This window comes from Microcebus murinus, chromosome 21 (assembly GCF_040939455.1).
Source record: "Microcebus murinus isolate Inina chromosome 21, M.murinus_Inina_mat1.0, whole genome shotgun sequence".
Classification (NCBI taxonomy): domain Eukaryota; kingdom Metazoa; phylum Chordata; class Mammalia; order Primates; family Cheirogaleidae; genus Microcebus; species Microcebus murinus.
Window position 1 is genome coordinate 17,688,361 of NC_134124.1, and position 20,095 is coordinate 17,708,455.

General features: G+C 37.3%; 2 protein-coding genes across 6 annotated transcripts in view; one reads left to right on the forward strand and one right to left on the reverse strand.

Annotated features, from left to right (window-relative positions):
* Positions 1-8,977, forward strand: part of G3BP1 (G3BP stress granule assembly factor 1) — a 32,174-nt gene extending 23,197 nt beyond the window's left edge. For all 5 annotated transcript variants that reach the window (XM_075996235.1, XM_075996236.1, XM_075996237.1 and 2 more), the window contains 7 exons: positions 426-522; positions 1,382-1,583; positions 3,934-4,035; positions 4,266-4,377; positions 5,019-5,147; positions 5,541-5,650; positions 7,454-8,977. In XM_075996235.1, the coding sequence (XP_075852350.1) occupies positions 426-522; positions 1,382-1,583; positions 3,934-4,035; positions 4,266-4,377; positions 5,019-5,147; positions 5,541-5,650; positions 7,454-7,660 (959 nt within the window). In that variant the 3' untranslated portion in view covers positions 7,661-8,977. The remainder of the gene's footprint in view (positions 1-425; positions 523-1,381; positions 1,584-3,933; positions 4,036-4,265; positions 4,378-5,018; positions 5,148-5,540; positions 5,651-7,453) is intronic.
* The window catches only part of ATOX1 (antioxidant 1 copper chaperone), a 126,119-nt gene that overhangs the window by 59,130 nt on the left and 46,894 nt on the right, over positions 1-20,095 (reverse strand). The gene's annotated exons all lie outside the window — the stretch shown is intronic.

Consider the following 20,095-nt stretch of genomic DNA (forward strand, 5'->3'; position numbering starts at 1 on the left):
GTGTAATACGCAGCCTTATACATGGTACTTTAGGTAATATTGTCCCCTATTTAATAGATTATAGCACTGCAGTGCAATAATTTGCCCAAAGTAATACAGCTAGTAAAGTGGGAGAGCCTGCATTAGATTACTGCCTAATGTAAAGTAATTTGCCTGGTGTCATGTAGCTAGCAAGGTGTAGAAGCCTGCATTAGGTTACTGGAACTATGACCCTCAGACACCATGTTCTTAACCAAAACACTAGATAGATAGCCTTAGTTTTATCCTTAAAGTCTATGCCATGATTTTATGAAACTGCTTTGCTTCCTTTACTTTTATTTATATGTTTTCTTATTGTTCTTTTGATTATAGCAAACCGTGTAAAAGTGAATATATTTGTGAATTCAGTAAGCACAAATAACTTTAAATAGCTTTTTCTTACTTAGAATCTGAGGAAGAAGTAGAGGAACCTGAAGAAAGACAGCAGACGCCTGAGGTGGTTCCTGATGATTCTGGAACTTTCTATGATCAGACTGTTGTCAGGTAAGGAAAATTTTGTTCCTATAACCAGGGCTGCATAAGAATTTACATTGTATACGCTTTCTCTTTGTGGGTGGGCAGTCATATGTTCTCAGAATTATTTCAGAAAATAATTAATTTCTCAGAAGAAATGTTTTGGCAACTTTGAGCAAAAATATATAATTTAATAATAGATTGTACTATGAGGACTATTTAAATAGTATCTATCAGTTGCATTCTGGTTTAGTTTCTTCTTGGTGCTAAGTGAAAAAATTCTGGATTTTCTATGAAGAGTTTAATATATCAAGGTATCACATTAAGTGCTTTGGGAGAATATAAAGTGGATAAGAACTTTCACCTAGTGAGACATCAGGCATAACGAATGTCTTTTTTCCCCCCAGAATTTCTATGTGTTTTTATTATATGTGTGGGTATGGTAAAAACCACATACTATAAAATTTACCTATCTTAACCATTTTTAAGTCTACAGTAAGTACTATATACATATGGTTGTACAACAGATATCTAGAACTTTTCATTTTGCAAAACAAACTAGCCATCGAACAGCAGCTTCCTTTTCCTTGCTTCCTAGCCTGTTAAGAGAGTTTTTATGTGTGCTAAGTGAATTATAATAGTTGTGGGATTCTAGCTGAAGGAGAAATAATGTTCATTTTGATCCTTATCAGAATTTATCAAGTAGATTCTAATTAAGTCATTGAGTATTTTTTTAATTGCTTTTTTAAATGCAGATATATAATTCTTAGATCTTTTCTTGGAGAGAGGGAGCTACTTTTATGTTCAGGTCTCTGGTTAATAAATGGTTGGGAATTTCTTGTAAAATGAATGGAGACAAAATGATATTTCTCAAATTTTCCTATGAAAGTAATGACATGGAAGAACATTTAGAGGAGCCTGTTGCTGAACCAGAGCCTGATCCTGAACCAGAACCAGAGCAAGAACCTGTATCTGAAATCCAAGAGGAAAAGTCTGAGCCAGTATTAGAAGAAACTCCTCCTGAGGATACTCAGAAGAGTTCTTCTCCAGCACCTGCAGACATAGCTCAAACAGTACAGGAAGACCTGAGGGTATGGAACATGCTTAATTTTTATTCTGTTTCTCGTTTATTTTTTCAAATCTCTTCTTTATTATTGTTTGGTTGACTTGTTAGATGCATTTTCATATTTTGGTGGTTCAGGGAAATTTCTTACATATTGAGCCATGCTTCAAATAAGAGGTATGATGCCTATTGCTTTATTTATTTATTTTTGAGACAGAGTCTCGCTTTGTTGCCCAGGCTAGAGCGAGTGCCATGGCGTCAGCCTAGCTTACAGCAACCTCAAACTCCTGGGCTCAAACAATCCTGCTGCTTCAGCCTCCCGAGTAGCTGGGACTACAGGCATGCGCCACCATGCCTGGCTAATTTTTTCTATATATATTAGTTGGCCAATTAATTTCTTTCTATTTATAGTAGGGAGGGGGTCTCGCTTTTGCTCAGGCTGGTTTTGAGCTCCTGACCTCGAGCAATCTGCCTGCCTCGGCCTCCCAGAGTGCTAGGATTATAGGCATGAGCCACCACACCCAGCCTGCCTATTGCTTTATAACATCAAAAATAACTACCCTACCCCCTTAAGGTATCTTGAATACCTTTTAGGCCAGAAATTTCAGGTGCCATTGTGTCAGCATATTGGCAACCCCTCGTCTTTTTAATATTTCATCTTTTACATTATAAAATATTATAAGCTTGTTATTTAACAGCAATACAAATGTATAACATCATTTTTAGAAAAGTAACATGGCAGAATAGACTTTTTCCATGAAATTTAATTAAGGATAGCTATAAATATCTGTAAGTAAAAAGTAGAAATAAACTGCTGAAATAACTTGTTGAAATACTTGATTTTAAATCTTGAAGTTTTTCAGTTATTCACCCATCAGGGTGTGATATGTTAACTGAACTCACAGAATCTTTACATTTGATGCTCTGGAAAGGATTTTTTTTTTTTTTTTTTGGTGCTGTATTTATAGGGTCAGGGGTTTTTAAAATGTCATTTGTTCAATTAATTCAAGTACCTGCTCTGTACTAGGCACTGTGCTAGGTGTGAGTATTATATTGGTAAAACAGATAGGGCTCTTGCCCTCTGGCAGCAAATAGGTCAGTAGGAAAGAGAAATACTGAAATGACTTTAGCTTGCAGGTAGCAAAGTAGATTGACTGGATTGAGAATGGATGACCAGTTAGGTGGCTATTCTAGTAGTTATGGTGAGAGATAATAATGGCCTGGGTTAGAGTTGCGGCAGTGGAGAAGAAGAAGAGATAATTAGGTAGAATAACAGGATCTGACAATTCTTTGGGTTTTTTTTTTTTTTTTTTTTTTTTTTTTTTTGAGATGAGGTTTGGTCTGTCACTGAGGCTGGAGTACAGTGGCACAATCATAGCTCACTGTAGCCTTGAACTCCTGGGCTTGAGTGATCTTACTGCCTTAGTCTCTTGAGTTATGCTACCTGGCTAAGTTTTTTTTGAGAGATGGCTTCTTGCTCTTTTGCCCAGGCTGGTCTTAAACTCCTGGCCTTAAGCCATCCTTCTGCCTCAGCCTCCCAAGTCACTGGGATTATAGGTATGCCTGGCTAGGTTCTTTCGTGATTTTTTTATTTATTTTTATTTTTTTTGATTATTTATTTATTTATGAATGAATGAATGAGACAGAGTCTTACTCTGTTCCTCTGGCTAGAGTACCATAGTGTCAGCCTAGCTCACAGCAACCACAAACTCCTGGGCTCAAGCGATCCTCCTGCCTCAGCCTCCCGAGTAGCTGGGACTAGAGGCATGTGCCACCATGCCCGGCTAATTTTTTCTATATATTTTTAGTTGTCCAGCTAATTTCTTTCTATTTTTAGTAGAGACGGGGGTCTTGCTCTTGCTCAGGCTGGTCTTGAACTCCTGACCTCGAGCAATCTGCCTGCCTTGGCCTCCCAGAGTGCTAGGATTACACTAGCACTGAGCCACCGTACCCGGCCCTTTTGTGATTTTTTTTTTTTTTTTTTTAAATGGATTGGAAAGGTGTTCATGATGATTCTAAAACTGGTGTAATAGGGTCAGTGTTTGTTCCACAGATGGGGCAAATCATGGGAGGAAGAGCTGAGCCTGTTTTGAAGTAGAGAAATTTCTTTGATTTACAAACTTGAAATTGACTGAAAATAGCTTTCTTGACCCTAAACCTCTCGTATTTGGCTGATACTTGATTATCAGTCCTAAGGAATTTTAGTACTAGATTTTGAGTAGGTGAAAGAAAGGGCTCTCAAAGATACTTATACTCCATCCTGCCTATGAGAATGTGATGTGTATATTATGCATAAGAAATCAAGAGTTAGTAGCTTTTATACTGTTTTGATACATGGTAGATGGTATAATCATGTAATGGTGATGGTATTCCCTTAGACTTTTTCTTGGGCATCTGTGACCAGTAAGAACCTTCCACCCAGTGGAGCTGTTCCAGTTACTGGGATACCACCTCATGTTGTTAAAGTACCAGCTTCACAGGTAAGGTTCTGATAAAACATGAACATTAGGCAAATTTACTTGCATTTTGGTAATGTGATTCAACAGAGGCTTAGAGAATGTAGAAACTGATATATAGGGCAGAGGAGAAAGGTGTAGTTTTAAATGACTTTTTTTTGATAAGGAAGTTGTCATTTTCTGATTTAAACCTTATTAGCTAATACACTTCATAAGAAAGTAAGCCTACAAGAGTTAACTTATAAATCTTTCAGCCTCGTCCGGAGTCTAAGCCTGAATCTCAGATTCCACCACAGAGACCTCAGAGGGATCAAAGAGTTCGAGAACAACGAATAAATATTCCTCCCCAGAGAGGCCCCAGACCAAGTAAGATCTCAGAAGGGTGATTTCTCTAGTTTGGGAGATTCTGAGATGAGAGCTTATTTAGGGGAGGTGGTTTATATTTGTGTATTTATGTTTACAAAAATAATTAATGATAGAATCACCTTTGTGTAAGGTAGAGGGAAAACCATTGAATGGGAACAGTCACTAGAAGAAGGCTTAAAATGTAAAGATTCACTCAGGCTTAAAGTGAAAGGTGTAAAGTGTAAAGATTCACTCACTCCTGTAGTGCCTTCCCTCCAGATTATCTTTCAAAAACAAAGATATAACAAGTGTTATATCTGTATATAAAAACAGCTTTGGAAAAGAATGTCTTCCTCCAGAGCAAAGGGTGGGCATATTTAGTGCCCATTATATAATAAAAGATTTGGGTTCCCCAAACTAAGTGGGTTCCACATTTATGACACAATCTATAGCAATACAAGTAACCATCTGTCCTTCATGGTATCCTGTAGTAACTGTAGCAAAAATGCCACTACTGTTGCTTTAATAATATGTCCACTTCTGACCTAGAAGTCTTATGTCTTCTATAAACAACCATGAAGTAAGCTAACCTGTTTAACTTCAAGTCACTGAGAGTTGTCATCTTTATCTTGTATTTCACTGCTGTTTTTGTCTCCTCTAAGTTCGTGAGGCTGGTGAGCAAGGTGATGTCGAACCCCGAAGAATTGTGAGACACCCTGACAGTCACCAACTCTTCATTGGCAACCTGCCTCATGAGGTGGACAAATCAGAACTTAAAGATTTCTTTCAAAGTAGGTGATTGAGTTTTGAACACTAAATTCATCTAGTGCAGTGCTAGCAATAGAACGTGAGCCACATATGTAATCACATATGTAATTTTCTAGTAGTTATGTTATAAAAGAGTAAGAAGGAATTGGAGAATTGAATAACATTTTGTTTAACCCAGTGCATCTAAAACATTATGATTTCCACATATAAGAATATTATAAGAGATTTTACATTTTTTTTTTACTAAGTCTTTGAAATCCAGTGAGTATTTTACACTTTTGGCACATCTTAATTCAGACTAGCTACATTTCAAGGGCTTAGTAGTCATGTGTAAAGTTTATTTATTAATGGTGTACATTTAATGTTTCAAGGAAATGTTCTTAGTAGTTATCTGAGAATATCTGTTTCACTTGCAGGCTATGGGAATGTGGTGGAGCTACGCATTAACAGCGGTGGGAAGTTACCCAATTTTGGTTTTGTTGTGTTTGATGATTCTGAGCCTGTTCAGAAGGTCCTTAGCAACAGGGTAAGCAGTTTTTAATTTTTTTAAAAATAGGTGTATCTTGGTTCTTTAGAATGTATTCATCCTTACAGTTGTGTCTCCATCATGTAACATGACATTTATTCGAACATATTTGTGTAATTTATTCCATCATATTCAACCATTATTAAAGACTTAAAGACCTGCCAGGGGTCTAGAACAACAAACTTTGTTTTTGAATAAGTGAGTGATGAAAATGTAATAACTAATAGTTATCAGTGCATTGAAGTTTATGTAGATTTCTTTCCTTTGTGCTGGCTTCTGGTGTAAAGGAGATGAAATGCAATGTGAGAGCCAGTTTGCCCAGGGTAGTCTTGGTATATAGCTGTTGTCTGTGTATAACTATTAAGAGCTGCTCCTTTAATTCTGTAAATTGTCTGGGTTTGGAAGATAAATTACATAGTTACCCTACTTAGAACTCTATTTATTTATAATATTCTTACTGTATACATTGTAACAGATTTGTAGAATGAAACTCTTAATGTGAAGCTCTTAAAAAAACCCTTTGCTTCCTCTATACCTTTCATTAGCCAAAAACTATGTTGTGTAGTAGTAGAGAAGAGCAAGGGTATAAATAATATCAGTTTACTGAGATGGGTATGGGATCTTTAAAAGCTATGCATTTTTTTTGAGGTGAAATTCACATAACATAAAATTAGCCATTTTAAATTGTATAGTTTAATTGGCAGGTAGAACACATTGTTGGGCAGCCATCATCTCTGTCTAATTCCAGAACATTTTCATTAAAAGTAAGCCCTTTACCCATTAAACAGTCGCTTCTCATACGCTCTCTCCCCAGCCTCTGACAACCGCTTTCTGTCTTTGTAAATTAAAACTACACATTTTGAACCATATAATAGAAATGTTGTAGATCAACGATGTTCTCCAGCCTTACAATCTGCAAATGTGTGTTATCTTTACAAATTGTTTGAACATTTTTTTGTGAAGCATCCCAGAAAACTGAGAAATGAGAACGGTGGTCTATGTCACTAAGACCAGAATTCTGAACCCAGAAATGTTAGTATGCTTTGTAGATAAATCCATCATTCAGTATGTATTAGGTCTTAGTGGCCACTGTTGATTTCACTGTATTGATAGAAGCTATACTCTTTCTGGTAATTTTTTGTGAGAACAGAAATAGCTGATTGCCATGTAGACTGATTACCATGTCATAGTGTAGCATAGTGGGTCAGAGCTTCTACTTCGTAGTAGTCAGATGGCTTTAGTTTGTATTCCTCCTCCATTACTCATTGTGATGACTTGTGGAGCAAGTTCTTTAACCTCCCTGGCCCTTAGTTTGTTAGTCTCTAAAGTAGTTGTCATAACAACTCTCAGGGTTGTTGCAAAGATTAAATGCACTAATAAATTTGATCAGAACACTTCCCTGACTCATGGTAAGTACTGTTAGACATTAATTTTTAAAAAAATTTAGAAAATTACATTGCCAGTAAAGAACACAAATTGAATTGTTGGAATGTTTGGTAACCCTTATATATATTACTGTTTATGTAATTTTATGTGAAAATTAGATTTCCTTTAATAAGTACAATGAGAGTTAACTTGTGCTGCTCTGCTGTTTAAATTGTCCTTTTTTTGTGTGAGCTGGCCTCCACACCTAACCACTTTTCTGTATATTTGTTAATGGGCAATTATGTGTTCTGAGTTCCAAACAAAAATAGAACTATGAGTACTGAGCTGATTTGTGATCTGCTGTTTCTTTATGATAGCTTTGTTTTATCATTAATAGTCATAGCACTCACTTAAGTCTGGTCACCTTGATTCTTACAGCCCATCATGTTCAGAGGTGAGGTCCGTCTGAATGTGGAGGAGAAGAAGACTCGAGCTGCCAGGGAAGGGGACCGTCGAGATAACCGCCTGCGGGGACCTGGAGGCCCTCGAGGTGGGCTGGGTGGTGGAATGAGAGGCCCTCCCCGCGGAGGCATGGTGCAGAAACCAGGATTTGGAGTGGGAAGGGGGATCGCTCCAAGGCAGTGAATTGCTCCTCACTGATCTTCACACAGCAGTTCACACCCTAACTCCTGCAGAATGGTGAATTTCTTCAGCCAGCCTTTGGTATCTTGGAGTATGATCCTAGTCTGTTATAAACTGCTTAAGTTTGTACAATTTTACTTTCATTTTGTGTTAATGGTGTGTGCTCCCTCCCCGTCTCTTCCCTCTCCTGACCTTTAGTCCTTCACTTCCAATTTTGTGGAATGATATTTTAGGAGTAACGGATTTTTAAAGAAGAAGAAAAGACTGAATTTCCTTGCTTACTTTGCATATACAGACTGGATTTTTTTTTTAACAGCCATTTCCCCAAAGGAATGTCTCGCTCATTACTGACATTTGGTATGTTTCATTCATTGGAATATTTCTTACTTATTTTCTACGTGTTTCAAAAGCCTGTGAGAAATACAGGATTTGATAAACATTTTGAAGGCGGGAAAAGCCCAAATTGTTTCTTCTTTGAGAGTCATGACTACCTTCTGGTGTGGAGAAATTGCCATTGGAAAATTTGACAATTTTGATGCTCACTGGTATGGTTAAAAACTGAATAAAAGGTGTTAATAGAGTTTTTTCTTTTGATATTTGATCACAAAACAATTCTAAAACCTGTTTTTACCATTAAAATTTAAATTGTGAGATAGGTTTTAAATGTCTAGACTGCAACTGATATGCTTTTCTTGAACTGTTAGATTTTTTTGAAGTAGAGTTTTTTCATGTTTAATTTGTATTTGTAAAAAAACAAAAAACAAAAAAATCCCCCAAATGCAAATAACAAAAAAACAGAGCAAAACTGTTGTGCCTTCTATTTATCTTTGATTCCAGTCTTGACAATTGTTTAAAGAAAAATAATAAAAACAATCTAGATTTGTGTTATCAGATTCAGAGTATGTGGGGAATTGTAGAATCCCTCTTTCATCACCTTGTATGTCTTCTGTTAATATTTGTTATGCCTTATTCTAAGATTGAGTCTCAAACTGGAATGCCTTTGAAGACAGATGCTTCTATAGAGGTCCTTTGACCTAAATAGTTCAACATTGTATTTTTATTTTGGTATCTAAGCAGATTCCTAATCATAGCCCATAAGAAGGAATGTGACATTAATATTGGACTTTGCTGATGTGCTCAAGTGTCTGCAATTTTCTTTCTTTAAATCATAGCCACATGGTAAATTTTCTATTTTGTTATGGTTCTCTTTTTTTTTCTGATGGGCATGCAGTGGGTGCTTCTTGGAAATGGCCAATTTTTATTAAAATATTTCTGGAAGAAAATTTAATCTGGTAATATAGACTAATACTCGTTTTGCAATAGTATGTTATTTTTTGAGTGCTGTGTGTGAGGTGGGTGACGGTTTTGTTTACACGTGTGAAGCAAGCCTTTATGTGATACCTTGTCAATGCTAATCGAAGGTCAACCAGTTTGTCACATTTAACTTATTTATTTTCTTCTTAACAGTATCCATCTTTCAGACTGTATAGGAATAGGAATGTTGTGTTTGTTTTGCCTTTACTGAGAAAAACTCTAGGTTGCTGTGGAAAGGGGTTAGTTAAGACTAAAATGAAGTCTGATGTTACCAGTTTGGTCCCAGTACCTCAAATATTTGAAAATTGGCAACATTGCCTTCACATAAAGAAACTAGTCACATAGCTGTTTTTTGGGTCAGTTTAAGTAACTGTTGGGTAACTACTTCATTTGGCTCAGGCCAGTGATAATTGGAAGGAATTCAATTATAGCTTATATTAAGCTTGTGGTGGGTGCAAAAAAATAAAAAAAAGTTAGGCTGAGTTACTTTGGGGGGAAAAAGAATTTAAGTTGCAGTGACTTTAAGCACATAAATTACGGATAGCCTAGGCATTATTTTGCAAATCCTAAATCATACATTTCAAAATAGGAGTTCTTACTCAGAGGCTTAAGCGCACTAACTAGATACAGTGATCCTCAACTTGGCATTATTATCACATCCTTAGAAGGCATTTGGAAATGCCTTTTGGAGGCATTGCAGGGGGAGTTTTGGAGGGGTTGCAGGGGGAGACTCCGCATCTGGCATTTATTGGGTGAGGGCCAAGGATACCAAATGTTCTGAAAAAGTGAAGCAACCACATTGAGAACACCACTACTCTGTATTCATAGGGATGGGTAGAGCTGTGGGATTAAGAGAAGCAGAATGAAGACTCATTCTTTTGAAATTCAGCCTCACATAAATAAAAAATTAGGAAATAGGAATCTGTTTTGGAAATTAGAGTAACATCTATTCTAATTTTTCTTTCTATTGTTGTACAATGTCTGTGAGTGTATGTGTGCATGCGTGTTTAAATGTGGAGAGGGAGTAGCAATATATGCTAGATGCTGCTTGTAACTTGTTGCAGAGAATTACTGCATAGTCTTAGAAAACAAAAGCCTTCCCCATTAATTTCAAGTACTTAGAAATGGGATGGTTGTGGGGTTTTGAATAGCATTGGATCTGAGAAGTAGGATTTAGCATCATGGTCAACACTGTTCAGGATCTCAAAATAATTGTTTACATTATTGCATATAGAATAAACATGAGAGCTTAGAGATGCATACATTCTCACAGCTGGGAAGTCAAAATAAGTTAGGGCAAGGTTTTCTACAGGCTCATTATATTCAGCATTTTCATATTCTAAGTACAGTTTTTATCTGTAGAATGGCCCAATGTAAAGTGTGCTACTGAGGTTAAAACCCTTGACCCAAGAGTATTTTAGCTGGATAAGATTTTGGTTCAGAGGGTCTCAGTCTTTTAAGATTTGTTGAAAATAAATAGATATTGGGCCTTAACGAAAGTATCTTTTATTTCATCATGAGGTTTGGCTTGTGTATTTAGTGTTCTCAACTTTCTCAGCTATTATTGGGTAGCAGTGAAATGGATAATCCCAAAATAATTTGATTTTAGATGAATAGGCTACTATTACAGCATTAGTTGAATTGTACTTTAGTTTTAGGTTAGGAAATTTAATTTTCTTATCTACCCCAAGGAGGATAACCCCAAAATAAGATGTGAGGAAGCAACAGCATCAGAGTAATTATATGACTAGGCCTCCAGGTCATCCATGTGGCAAAGAGCAGATTGGCCTTCCAAACTGCTGCTTATTCTCTAGAACTACACTGCTTACCTGTTTATATGTCAGTGGCATATACCATAATGTAATGACTACTGTAGAGAGACCTAAGTCTGAAAGGCATTCAGATCAAGGTTAGTGTCACTGTTCATAGTATCCTTTAGGGCAAATAAGATAATTAAACTTGGATTTTGTAGGTGTCCTTTTGCTTTACAGATTCTGTGTGGTAACACAATAATAGTGATTTGTTCTTAAATTGTTTTTCTTACCTGGTTTGATAGTACATTTAGTACAAACCTGAAATCTGGATGTAGATAACAATATTTTTATTATAGCATTATCCAGGTGAGTTTATAGAAGTTGTGTTTTTGTGCTTATAACTGCCACTCCTGATACTTTTCCTTCATCCCCTTATTTGAAAACCCTTGAAGAATTTAAATGATTTAGTGGAAAATGTGGCACTTTATAGAAAGCAATTTGTTAGAATCTATATGGAAATCTTTCTGTGAAGTTTAGATTTGTAGACCACTGTTTATGCTGAGTGAACTATTTCTTTTAAGTAAATGATTGCATTTGTCAAATCTACTGATCTAAAGATGTCTTTTATATCATAATTTTGTTTTTGTGTTACTTAATACAATCTCTGCAGAATTCCATACTGATGAGATAATTACTGACCTTGTAAAGGAAATAACATCAATATTTATTTGAATATAAGGTTTTAGCTAACTATGTAATGTACCAAAAGTGCGCAGTGCCACAGTTAGAGAGCCTTCCACATATTAGAAACTTAGCAATGTCTTGTGCGGAATGAGGGGTTGGGTTAAAGTTGCTGATGAAGCAATAGCCATGTGGCACTAGATAATAACTAAGTTAAATAAGAATTTCTGGTTTTAAGGTAGTAATGCCTTTCTGGGTTCATGTTTGTTTACTGTGAAGTTCAGGTTCTGGGGACCATAGGTGGGCATGTCAACTCTTAATATACTATAGTAAAGGAGAAATTGTGGCACATGTACAACTTAATCTGTTTACAGTCTTATTAGTGGATATGTATCTAGTTCAGGATAATACTGAAATTAGACTTCCTAGCTCATGCTTTCATATAATAGTCTCAAATCAGGGCCTGAAGGAGTAAGAAATTTAGAGGTCATCTAAAACCCTTAACTAGTTTTGGTTTTGATTATGATCATATATTGGCTTAGAATCCAGGTGGTTCAGTTTTTGTATATATGTCTTGTTTTGAAAGCTTAGGACAGTCTCTCATTCTTTCCAGTTTCCACTTGATGAACCTAGTAGCATTTTTTTAGTTCTCTGTAAGAGGAAAATAATATTGGAATTGGTTCCACTGCTACTTTCATAAACCATGTGACTTGGTCAATTACAGGAAACCATACGTGTTTAGTACTTTGGAATGTGGCCAGTATCCCGGCTTCATAAGGGATACAGTGTCTTAGATGTTTTTTAAAAAAGTAAATTAGGATATTTACCAAAAATTAACTTGATTTACTTAAACAAGTTCTTATTTTTCAGGAGTCCACTTACGGAAAGTTTGCCTATATTTTTGGTGGCAATTAGAGGGAAGATCCTATTCTATTTAACCTGAATAGAAACGATTTCAACTATCCCTGAAGTTAAAACCACATCTGTTACTAATTCTCTCCAAGCTTTGATGTCACCTGTTCAACTTTGAACTTTTAAAATTTTGTTACAAAGATTGTATATACACTGATTTAGCCCTTTTAAGTGAAGACATTGTATCTAGAAGCTTGTATAAGAAAGTAGGGGAGAAGAGGACTTCCTTATTTTTAACATTTGGTGCACACTTAAGTAGCTTGTAGAACACAGTTTAAAAATAAATTTATATAGGTAGAAGTTAGAATTTTTTTTCAACCTTCTGGCTAGTTTGCATAGATGTTAGATTTTGAAGAAAGATGGAAGTGTACAGGTAGACTTTAGCTAATAGAATAGGACTCATTTGTGATAAATGTGGAGAATTATATTTTTGAGTGAGAAACATTGGAATATTTTCTTAAAAGTTTTCTTCCTGGTCTCATTATTGTCACAGAGAACAGGAGAAAGTAGTAGAATATTTTGAATCATAGGATGTTAGGATTTTATTTTTCTGGAAAGAACTAAGAAGTGATTTGTATAACCCTTTCATTTTGTTAAAAATCAGAAAATTGATTGGTACAGAGTTCTGCATCTCCTGTGTAAGTAATATGGAGAACTTTCAGGGATTACCAGTCTAGGTTTACTGTAGGAAGGCCAGAGCTGTTAAAGTTGGTCAGGGTGTGGGGAGAAAAGGGAAGGTACACCCTTTTATATGCTTATTACTCCTTTGATTCTATAGTTCAGTTTTCACACCCTGATTTTCTCTATTTTCTTAGAACTCTTGTAATGCCCAGCTCTACCAGAGCCTGTTTAGGACATTAACTTGTGCTCCCCTCAGGGATGGGTTTACTACTAGCTGTCAGAAAGCTATCGGGTATCCTAATGTGTTAATAGCTGAAACTCAGCTGTAATTATCTCCTGAATACTTAAGCATTTTGCATTCTGTACATTGTGGTGCTTTTTCCACCTTGTATTGTTATCAGTGTAAGCTCCTAGGGGGCAGTGTTTGGTCTTAGGCATGTACTCTGTTTAGTGCCTGGTAGTGCCGTGTATGTATCAGGGTACTGATACTCCTTTTCAGTCATTTCTCCCATTCTTCATGGAAGCGATGGTCCAGCCTTGCCAAACTACGTGTGGTCCCTTGATAAGCCAGGCACTGCCAGTTCCATGGCCTTAAGTGCCTTCTCTCTTACCTGAAGATACACACACACACACACACACACACACACAGCCACCCCTGCCTAAAGATCTTCTGCCATGTAAGTAATTTTTTCCCCTCAAGATTCAGTTCAAGAGCTATTTTCCCCCCTAAGGAATATTTGCAACAAGAATAGGGATTCCCTTTTTGTGGCTGATTTGTCTAGAATTTGAAGTGAGGAAAAAATTCATTCTCACCTATTTTTACCTTCTCCTGTTTGAGGTGTCTCAACCTTCATTTTTCAAACTGTGTTCCTAGAGCACTTTATACCTTTCTCAAAGTTCATAGCTTACCTACCCTTCAACCTAGAATTAGAATTACATTACCTGCCTTACTACCTAATTAAACTGTAAGCTCCTGGAGGACAAAGAATACCTTCCACCAGAACGTACAGTGACTCATGCTAGAGTCCCTAAATGATACCTGAGTTTAATAACTTCATGTTTATCTCTTTTCATTCTCAAAAGGGAGGCATGCCTAGAGATAGCCTTTAATGCAATAAATTGTGGGCACTATAATATTTCAGTGGAGGAAATTGTGGGGGATGGGCATAGGAGGAGGAGGAGGAAGTCACTGGCCATTTTGAGGTACTTCCGTCCCTGGTCTGGTAATTAGTCATTTCTTTCTGATTGTGCCTCTTATATCTCTCAGGCACTTTGTTTCCATGCAAAAGAGTTTTTATGTGTGGCTTTCATTTCTGTGCACAAACTTGTTCCTTGTTCCTTCATTTTTCTTTCAGTTTGTGACATCCCCCATGCTACAAGTCTGAGTCTTCTGCTTCCCCTTTTCGTTACTCCCCACATCCAGTCTCCAGCTAAGTTCTGTCAGTTCTGCCTCAGCAGTCTTTCCCATCTCTTTCTCCCCTCGCCTGATGCAGTAGCCTCTCAGCTTCACTTTACCTCTTGTTACTCCAGCCTACTTTATACACAACGTTAGAGTCATCCTACAGAGACGTAGCTCCGGCCACGTATCCCATGTATGTGTCCTATCTCCCCCACTAGACTGTAAGCTCCTTATGGGCAGGATCTGTGTCTGAGTCATCTTTGTATCTCCAGTAGCACCAACCAATAAATATTTCTTGAATGAATAAAAGAAATCTTATTTCTCAACATACAGTCTTGTCTAAAGTGAGATGTTTTCCAGGTTACACATAGATTTCCCCCTGGAGTAATTGGAAGACTTCATAAGTTCTCTCATATGAAGTTGGTTAAATAGTAAAAAAAATTATGATTTAACCACAGAGAAAATTTCAGAAAACTTTAATTTTCCATTGGAATCAGCATGGATATGTGTATATGGATGGTTCAATAAATATACTTTTATATACATGTATCACAGAAATTTTACATTCCATCATCAAACTGCAGAAATAGATTTTTTTTACAAGCCAAAAAATAACTGCCATAACTTTTATGACTTCATGCAAAAAAGGGGAAGAGTCAAGGGGCAGAGGGGAAATTGGTTGTTCAAGGTTGAGTGTCCAGTAAGAAGTAAAAATGTTACATTAAGGAAGCGATTGCTTAACACGCTGCTTAAGGTGGTAGCCAAACAAATCCTTAACTGCAGCATTAAGGCCATACCAAGTTTATACATATATACAAAGAAGTTTCCATATAAAAGACATACTATAACTTTTGACTGGGAAAGGATGAGGAGCTTTGTGAGTTATTTTGACCCAATTTTCTGGGCCTGTTGATTAAACTGTCCCTATGCTGCTGCTGAGAAATCTTTTCTCCTTTGGCTAGCTGTCAGAGTTGCCATGTGGGCTTGACTTCTGGTCTCTCATGTGAAGGTTTGAATCATCTTGAATTCTTCCATCATGGATGGTAGAGCACTTTGTAGCTTAACTCACACTGCCCGACTAAGCATATTTTTTACATCTCCCAAAAGTATTTGGAATCACAGAACTTGTAGTTGTCTTACCTGTGACAGACTCCACAGCCTTGCAGGCATTGTGACCTGAAGAATTACACAGTGCCCTCGCATTCTTTGGGGTTAACATAACTTATTGGATAATGTACTAATGAACCGAAGTATTAGTGTTCAGGCAACACATCCCCTAGCTGTTGGAAGTTAATATACAACCTTTACCCCTTGTGTGATATATTTGCATTGGCAGCTACCATTTTGGAAAAAAAGGAGATGTAAAATTGCAGTAGAGGAATAACTTGGGGTTGGCTTTTTATGCCTAAATGTCAAACCAGGGAACTTTTTAGGACAAAGGTACATCTTTTGTGCAAACATCAAAATGGGTGAAATGGGGAAAACATGAAGGACAAGTCCTTAGGAGATGACTTCCAGTTAATGCAGAAGTCGTTTGCTTTGGCAAGGTTTGGGTGAGACTCTGAGATTGCACACTCTAGTTCTTTCTGTTGGCAGAAACTGGCCCATCTTAAATTAGTGAATGAATCCTGAGTCAAAAAGGAAAAGTGGAAAGTTACTAAATCTAAGATAAATCGTATATATAAAATAACCCTTTACCCTGACTGACTTTGAGCATTTATTTTACAATCATGTAAACTCATTTTGGAATGTTTTAAATCAATCTGATAGAGCTTTTCCATCTTAGCGGTGAATTGATGTATCTCTGCAGTAGTCCTGTTCATTCTTATTTCTATGGGCCAGTTTCCAAGTATGGCTCCAGCATGTTCAAAGAGCTGTGGCTACAAGGTAATTCAGTCTCCTTCCATGGTTAACCTGGACCAGTCCAGTTTGAGAATAAGCTCTCTGGAAATGGCCTGTCCTGGGTAAGAGGACCAAATAATTGGTGATTTGGAAGTACTGTAGTACGTTTGAACACTTGCCTTGTGTGCAATCACTGCATACTCCAATTATGCAACAGCCACACTTCATTATTAGTAACACTACTAGTTATTTACATTGCAGTAATTTGCATCAATTCTGGACACTGATTGTAGCCAACAGGTCTATTGTGTTGCTGATCCAGACAATGAGACTAAAATTCCCTTTGGCATCTATACTAAGAGGGCTTAAAATTTTGAAGGGTTTTTTTTTTCTTGGTCATTTTGTGGTTTCCTTTGTTCATTTCGAATGTAAAACAAAGACATTTTGTGTAGTTTTTCAAACTTATTTGGAGGCCATTGAGGCCCTTGCTATGTTTTGAAAGTAGAACTCAGGCTGTTCAACTTTTTTCTTTTTTTAAAGAAAATGTTGCACTAACCTTTGGTTTGTCTAATCACAAGAATCACATTGAGTAGGCATTTTATCTATACTAAGGATGGACTCCTTTGGGATTTAATTAACTCATTTCATTTTAACTACTGTTAGTGCTGAAAATGTTATAATGGCTTAAGTATTGGAAGATCGAACCATTAAAATATGAAATAGTATGAGTTTAAAGTGCTCTGAAATGCCTTGTGGGAACATCCAATTTTTTTTAGCCTCTTCTGTACCATTCAGGCTAAATTGGCATGTTGAGCATGGTATGCTTTTAAATGAGGTAGAAATATATCTAAAGTGGAAGAAGTTGAGGTTAGCAAACTGCTTATTTGATACATAAGCACCACTTAAAAAAAGATTTGGGGTAATTTTTCATTTAGTGGGTAGGTTTTCTAACCTTTCCTTTCCCCAAAATATTCTTTCTAAAGAATCCTTTCTAATTTACCTTTCCTAAGTGAAAGAAACTATTCCTTTTACATACTTCATTAGTAATGACTTGATAAAGAGACATTACACTTCTGTCTTTATTTTTTCTATTCATATTTGGCATCTGTCCCTCTCCATATACCCTTTTCTGTTTATGGACCTGATTTTGTACTTTGAATAGGGATGCTCTATAGGTTGGGAGAAGTAATTTCAGATGCTGCTAAGGGTAAAAGAGGACATACTGTCTCCCAGGTCTGCTGTGTTTACTATTTCAGATTTTAAAAAAGTAATATATTTGGACCACAAGCTCCCCTTTAGAAATACCTTCTTTGTACTAGGGATTGGCTTGATAAAAAGAAATAAACTAGGAATAACTTTTTCAGACTCAGTGTAAACCCAGGGTAGAACCTTGACTTTACCATTCTTCTCTATCCTTTTTCTACTGCCTACCTAGCACAAACTAAATGCCTAATACTTATCAGTGACCTTGAAGATGTCAATTCTTAGTGGGTACTAGGTATACTTCTGAGATAAAGGAAAAGGCAGGTTTCCCCAAGGTAAGTACAGGAAAATTTGAGCCGGGCAGAAGGTGGCAGCTGATGGAAAGATTCGAAGAATGAGCTGCTCTGCACAGGATGGAATACCTATTGATTTGCCTTTGAGAATTGCCATACCCGATGAGTCCTGATCCTTTATTCTGCATTTAAGTTTGTTATGATGTAGTCTAAATCTGTCTTTCCAAACATGTTACACTTTTTCCATTCGTTACACTTTATCCAGTGGATAATCACTATCCTTGCATGTATGTGCCCTTTATTTTTCGCCTCCATTATTTTTGCTCATGCTGTTCCCTCTGTTTGGAATCCCCTGTCCCCATCCGTCAAAATCTCATCTGTTTTTTCAGTTATTGCTTAGATGGCCTTGAAACACTCCATGATTTATTTTCTGCCCTCCATGGCATGCACCTTTGTTACATTGTGCCTTCATGTTAGCAATTATGTTGGTGCTTCTATTATCCCCTCCTATATTGTAGGGAAAGGGGCTGTGTTATTCTAATGCTCTCTGCATTCATGGTACACTCATGTGTCATAATAGATTTTGTAAATAGGCAGATGGAAAGCAGGCAGGTGTAGGGAGGTTAAAAATATAGAAAAACTAGAAGTAATATGCACGTATATGGCGTTTTGTTATATATTTCAGTCTTGGCTATGACATTAGCTTTTGAGATCTCCCTGAGCCCATTCTGACTTTTTCCAGGCCTTTTCCAGGCTAAGGAGACATTGTGAAAAAACATTCACTGAACTAGACTTGGGGTCATTACATAGGGCCCATTCAAAGAGTGCCACTTGACTCACCAATATCCAGAGCTGTACAGAAGGGTACTGTGCTAACAATCCTGACATAACTGCTGTAGCTCATGGTCCTGTCATGCCAAAGACCAAGCTCTGGATGCAGCTGAAGAGACATAGGTGAGACCAAGTGGGTCCTAGGAAACAGTAGTGGGGGCCTTGTCCCGCGAACTAGTCTGGCTGATTTGTACACATTAGTTACCCAAGGGATAATACAGTCAGGAACAAAAGGACTTGAAGACAAGCAGAAACAGCCACTAGATTTTTGAAGTTTGTTCACATAATTCTTTTGTAATTCCATTTTCCCCACTTCATTTGGAGAGCTTAGATGGGAATAAAGAGCCATTGGGAACCCCTCCTTTGCTAGAACATTAGTCAAGCTGCCACTTTTAATACTTCTGTTTTAGTGGTATCTCCTGCGAAGAGAAGGTCCCTTTTTACCTGAACTCACCTGCTTGGGTGAAGTGGTTTGGTAACTAACCATTAGGAATTAATACTGTTTAACTCTTTTAAAGGTGGGTGAGACCATAATTACATAAATCCAAATAGTAAACTGCTATGGAAAATAATCTTTTGTTTAGCATTGGAGCTCCAATGTCCCATCCTCCAAGAGACCTTGGATTGTCTCTTGGATTCCATTGATAAAAAGCATACATATATCCCTTTGTGAAAGACAGGAAGTAATTTCTGATTATTAGGAGTGTTTGTTGGAGCTACAGGAGTGCAGAAGCAGTTTCAGAAACATCATTCCCAAGGTGAGGTTTTGTTTGGATGTGGGATGGAAGGAAGTGGCCCAACTTCAACCACATCTGCTACACAGTTTCTTTTTATTAGTGTAGCTTAGCTAATGGTATGAATTTAGACAAATCCCCCACTGGTCCAGAGTGGTCCCATGTTTCCTGCTGTAATTATACCTAGAGTCACATGGATCCACTGAGGAAAATACTCTTCAATCTTGCTGGAAGTTTCTTGTTATGATTAAACTGGGGCGGGGGGGAGGGGGGACAGGCAGGGAGGGGACTTGGAGCCATTGCAGTATTTCCCTAGCGATACTCAACAGGTTCTGCTCTGATATGTTTCTCTTTGATTCTTCCAGAGGCTTTGGCAGAGAGAATTCAAACAACTGCCATGGGAGATAGGTTACAGCCTTCACAGGCCATGCATGCTAAAACACCAGCGTGGAATGTTGTCCTGATGTGTGATGGGACTCTCAGGTGAGAAGCTAGCCTTAGAGCCAAGTCCGTCAGTGCTGTGAAATGCTTTGACTTTGATGGAAAAGGATTAAGACTGTGACCCGGAAGGCCAAGACTCACTCTCTTTTTTTAATCTCTACCTACCTGTCTGTCAGAAGGCCTGGGATGGGGTGCCAATCCTGACACTAAAATGGAGAAACAATAAAACTTTTACACACACACACACACACACACACACACACACACACACACACACACACCCTCTCTTCTTTTCTTCAACCCAACATAATATCCAGTTTGGCTTTGAAAAATCTCCTTGAACTCCCCCTTTTTTTACAGGGGAGTAAGCAGGCCAAGAAAGTGAAGCTGCTTACCTATATTTCCATGGTGAG